General features: G+C 35.4%; 1 protein-coding gene across 3 annotated transcripts; it reads left to right on the forward strand.

Moving 5' to 3' along the window:
* The first annotated feature begins 430 nt into the window (after positions 1 to 430).
* LOC130413269 (uncharacterized) lies at positions 431 to 3161 on the forward strand. Of its 3 annotated transcripts, none has more exons than XM_056738350.1 (4): positions 431 to 688; positions 1059 to 1153; positions 1479 to 1726; positions 2521 to 3161. In XM_056738350.1, the coding sequence occupies exons 1-4, from the start codon at positions 461 to 463 to the stop codon at positions 2748 to 2750; spliced, it is 801 nt and encodes a 266-aa protein (XP_056594328.1). In that variant the 5' UTR covers positions 431 to 460; the 3' UTR covers positions 2751 to 3161. The 3 variants fall into 3 exon arrangements, with proteins under 3 accessions (XP_056594328.1, XP_056594329.1, XP_056594330.1); XM_056738351.1 differs by having other exon boundaries at positions 2524 to 3161; XM_056738352.1 differs by having other exon boundaries at positions 1479 to 1702; positions 2524 to 3161.
* The last annotated feature ends 1528 nt before the right edge of the window (positions 3162 to 4689 follow it).

The raw sequence follows: 4689 nt of genomic DNA on the forward strand, positions 1-4689 counted from the left end.
TAATATAAATAAAATATTAGATCTTTGTGAATTTTTGTTATACAAGGATAAACTATTCTCATTTTATCCTTCGTTGCTAATGTTTGCCATTATTATTCTTTTTGTATTTTTCATTATTTTTCACCATGACCTGTACCTTTACAGAATTTTTTTTTTTTTTAGCAATCTCACAAATATTCAAACCATCCTCACTTAAAGACATAAAATGCTTGTTCTGCCCCCTAGGGGAAGTATCTTTACATATTATAAAGGCATGCTATAGATTCATTCTCCCGTTCATGTTTTGCTGGGGTTAGCACCATTAAACTGGAAGATGCCTAAATGTAATGGAATAGTGCTAGGCCATATATTTCAAATATATATCGCTTCCGATTGGAATGCACCCTTGGCGCATGCGCACCACAGTGCGCTCAGCTCGATGCGCGCTAAAACGTAAACAAAACCAACGTGGAAGCGAAACATGGCGGAAAGAGCAACGCCTACGACTCTTTATCCTCCATCTAAACGGATAAAATCCGAAGTATGGAGATATTTTGGATTTCGCACAAATGCAGAAGGTTCTTTAGTTGAGGACGGTTTCCCTATTTGTAAAAAATGTGGCAGGAAAATAGCAGCGAAACAGGGTAACACTTCCAACATGTTTGCCCATATTCGCAACCATCATCCGTCTGAATTCATGCAGATAACAGTAAGTGACAGTTACCGTATTTTACATCGTTATTTGTGTTCTGTAATGTGTGTTTTGTAACACAGTATAATACAGGATCATACTCTGAAAACCCCGCGGTGATGTTATTGTGATGTCAAATTGCATAACAACATGGTTTTTCCCATTAGTAGTTGAATTGAAACATATTGTGTTCATTTGGCGTAGATTACTCATATTGAATGGTATTTTTAATGCAATATGCATTAATATAGTGGTACTTAATTAATGCATATTGCAGTGAAGACGGTAACCTATTTTTATCACTTTTGTGACGCCATACTTTTTATTAATCATTATTATTAATGTGTCGTATAATAGGTTTTAATCAAATGCCTTTTTCCCCTCATAGATGTCTCTATCAAATAAGGAAAAAACAACTCCGCTCAGAGCAAGACTAAACAATCGTTTTGAAAGGGCCAGATATCTTGCAAAAAGAAGAGAAAGGTTGTCTTTTCATTACATTTTACGGTTTTGTTTTGACACTTTGCACATCCAAAAGATCTCCGAATTAAGTTTAGAGCGAACCAAGACAGTGTGAAGTCCCCATTCACTTTTTTCGGTTTTGCGTTGACATCTTCCAACGAAACATCAAGTCGGGGACAAACATTATGAAAGAGACATAATGATATTTAATTGTCACTAATAAATAACTTGTGAATAATACATAGTATACATACCCACCTATAGGCTTATATTCATAATATATAATTGTTTTTTTTAAGTCTTATATATGAATTCTAACATGCTCTGATGTGCTTTTGTCGTGCAGCAGTAGCAGTGATGTTGTTGAGCTGAACTCTCAGCAGCTTCAGGAATCTCCTCCGGTGTACTACAGCAGTGAGAATGACTGCAGCTCTGTGACACACGACAGTCCTGAGAGAGACCACGGCTGGATGAAGCAAGAGCCAAAGAATGAAACAATCCAGTGGGAAAATATCAACTCAGACGTCCCCGCTGATGCTGAACAGGACAGCACGAGCAATGCCATCTCCAGTACATCATTCACTGAGCATCAGTGTAAACAAGCTTATTAGCATCTCACTATTAGAATTTCATTGAGATGATTCTTACTTAAATGTGTTTGGTTTCAATGATTTAAATGTAGGGCCGAATCAACAACAACCAATTTTAAGTGGGTAAAGCCAGGTGTACAATGTACGATTTATGAACGTGATCCCCTCTAAAAGCCCTGTCCCTCTATCTTAGCTATTGTCTTTAGATTTATTTTAAAGGGATAGTTCCCCCCCAAAAATGAAATGTCTGTCATCATTTACTCACCCTCAGGTTGTTTCAAAGCTGTATCAATTTCTTTGTTCTGATGAACACCTGATGTTACCAATTTTCAGTTCTGGGACATCCACCACCGTAGTCAGTGATGTCCCAGAACTGAAAATTGCTAACATTCTTCCAAATATCTTTCTCTGTGTTCAGCAGAACAATGCAATTTATACAGGTATGAAATTATACATTTTTGTGTGGTCTATCCCTTTACGACAGTTTTACGTCAGGTTATCGTATGAAAAAGCTGCCGGACTGCATTTTAAAATCAGTGATCATTTGTGTAGCACAGGTGTTCCTGTAAGTCAGCGGGTTGTCAGGGGTTGATAAAAGTATACCTGTACCTTGAATGCACTGTAATTCACTTTGATACATAATTTTAACATTTTTGCTGCATCTATTCGTTATTATGCTCTTATAGTCCTGAGGGGACAATATATACTATTTATAAAAGGTGTTGTAAGAGAAATGAAATCATCCTTAAGCTATAAATTCAAAACTGCAGTACAGAAACCAGTTCTTCTTTTTCTCAGCAGCAATGACACCCATGGAGGTTTTACTCACCAATGAGATGCTGACCATCACCAAACTCAAGTGTCTGCTGGAGAACAGACAAGAGAAGATCGACACGCTGGAACAACAGGTGCAGGATCTACAGGAGGATCGCAAGTTCCTCCGCACACAGATCGAGAAGCTCACCAACGTCCTCACTGCTCGCTTCTGTGAAGGTGTGGAGAAATCTCAAGAAAAGTTGAACGATTAAATGTACCAAAGCAGTGTGTTTTAAATTTGGTGCTAGAATACATTTATGTACAGATGTCGGGCAGGTTTTAGAGACAATGCTGTGTCATCTAAACTGAGATGGTCAAAGTTTTTGCAGTGTTCTTTCTGCTTTTATGGCAATAGCTTCAACATTCTCACCAATATTGACGAAGCACTTAAAGGCCTAACATGTGTACAGCTGCTGAGAAGTCACTAGAGGGCGCTCTGATACTATTGCTGTGATAGTATGTACATGTCTCTTGTTAGAGTTGTAAGAAGAGATGCCAGATTTCTCTTATGTTCTGTTTTTCTATTCAGTTCTTATTGTTTGAGTTGCACTGTGTGCAACAGATCAACTAGTTCATTGATAATTTCTCTTTGATGTTGTATACAGCGGCTGCCACAACAAATGCGCAAAGTTGTTTATGGCATAATTGTGCTTTTTTTTTCATTTCATTTTGAAAATGGTTCATATCAGTTTATTTGCAAATCTTTTTACTTCTGACCTGAAGTATTATTACTGAGAACATTATTTTAGCCCCACATGTGTCATCAAATTGCACTTTTGATGGTTGATGAACATTTTGCTTTTCCTACCTTTGGAAATGCTTTAAAAATGATTTATTTCCCTAATTTTATTTATTATGCATGCTAGCCCTTATGTCAAGTCCCTGTTCTTTATTTTATTTTATTTTATTTGAGAGAGATTTTATTGTATAAGGCTGTTAAATCATATAAACTCTCAAACCAAACAAAATTAAGAATCAGCCTGTAATGTACATTGCAAATCTACCAATTAAATGTATAAATACATATAATTTATATTTTAACAATGCATTAGAGGACAGTCTTGATAATTGAAGTACAGAACCGCATAGCCTACACAGTTTTGCACACTGCTGATTTTAATGTAAAGTGGACAGTAATACTTATTTCATGCATGTGACGGAAAGATCATATCTTCATGCTTTCATCATTTTAGTAGGGCTGTCAAATTAATCATATTCAGAATAAATGTTTGTGTTTACGTGATATATGTCTGATACTGTGCATATTCATTTTGTATTTATGAACACATCATATATATACTGTATACTGTTCATATTAAATAATATAAATGTTTATTACTTGTTTATAAATGTTTTTATAAGTACAAAATTAATATGCACGGTAGACAGACATATATTATGTTAAAATAAACATTTATTCTGAATGTGATTAATGTGCTGGCTAGAATAAACAAACGCAATTACAAAGTCAACAAAAAGATGTGGTTGGCAAAATCCCTGCAAAGTTTTATTAAACAAGCTAGTGTGATTCCTTTAAAAAAATAATGTCTATTACAGTAAAAGTATAGTTATCATATTTCACAATGATTATTGTAGTGAGACGACAGTAAATTTGTGTTTACTCCAATTTTACGGTAAGAAGTCCAAAATAAAAAATGCTGACAGCGCCACCTGTTGGACACCTGAAGAAAGGCAACCAATGCGATATTCTTAAAGTCAACTGTGCTTCTTATTCTCTTATTCATCACTGTTCAATACAAACATTTCATTAGAAGGTCTTATTTTTGAGGCAACCACCAACAGATCATGTTCAACATATCTGAGCTGCTTCTGGTTTATGGTGTGTGTAGCTTTAAAGTGAAATTCTGTCATCATATTCTCATCGTCGTGTCATTTCGAACATTTATGACTTTTCTCTTCTGCAAAGCACAAAATAAGATATTTTGAAGAATGTCGTTAACCGACACACATTCACTCGCATTGGTTTTGTGTCCATACAAAAGAGGTCAATTGAGGTCAAGTTGTTTGGTAACCAACATTCTTAAAAATATATTTTTGGTGTTCTGTGAATAAAGTCATACAGGTTTCAAATGACGAGGACAAACATTTACTTTTGGATGAACTCTCCCTTAATAATGATCTTCATTGACA

This window comes from Triplophysa dalaica, chromosome 23 (assembly GCF_015846415.1).
Source record: "Triplophysa dalaica isolate WHDGS20190420 chromosome 23, ASM1584641v1, whole genome shotgun sequence".
In the NCBI taxonomy this organism is placed as follows: domain Eukaryota; kingdom Metazoa; phylum Chordata; class Actinopteri; order Cypriniformes; family Nemacheilidae; genus Triplophysa; species Triplophysa dalaica.

Excerpts from the sequence above, each read along its gene's own strand:
- LOC130413269 (XM_056738350.1), top strand. The coding sequence starts at position 461 with ATGGCGGAAAGAGCAACGCCTACGACTCTTTATCCTCCATCTAAACGG. Across the intron at positions 689-1,058 it reads CTGAATTCATGCAGATAACA|ATGTCTCTATCAAATAAGGA; the intron begins GTAAGTGACAGT and ends TTCCCCTCATAG. Across the intron at positions 1,154-1,478 it reads CTTGCAAAAAGAAGAGAAAG|CAGTAGCAGTGATGTTGTTG; the intron begins GTTGTCTTTTCA and ends TTTGTCGTGCAG.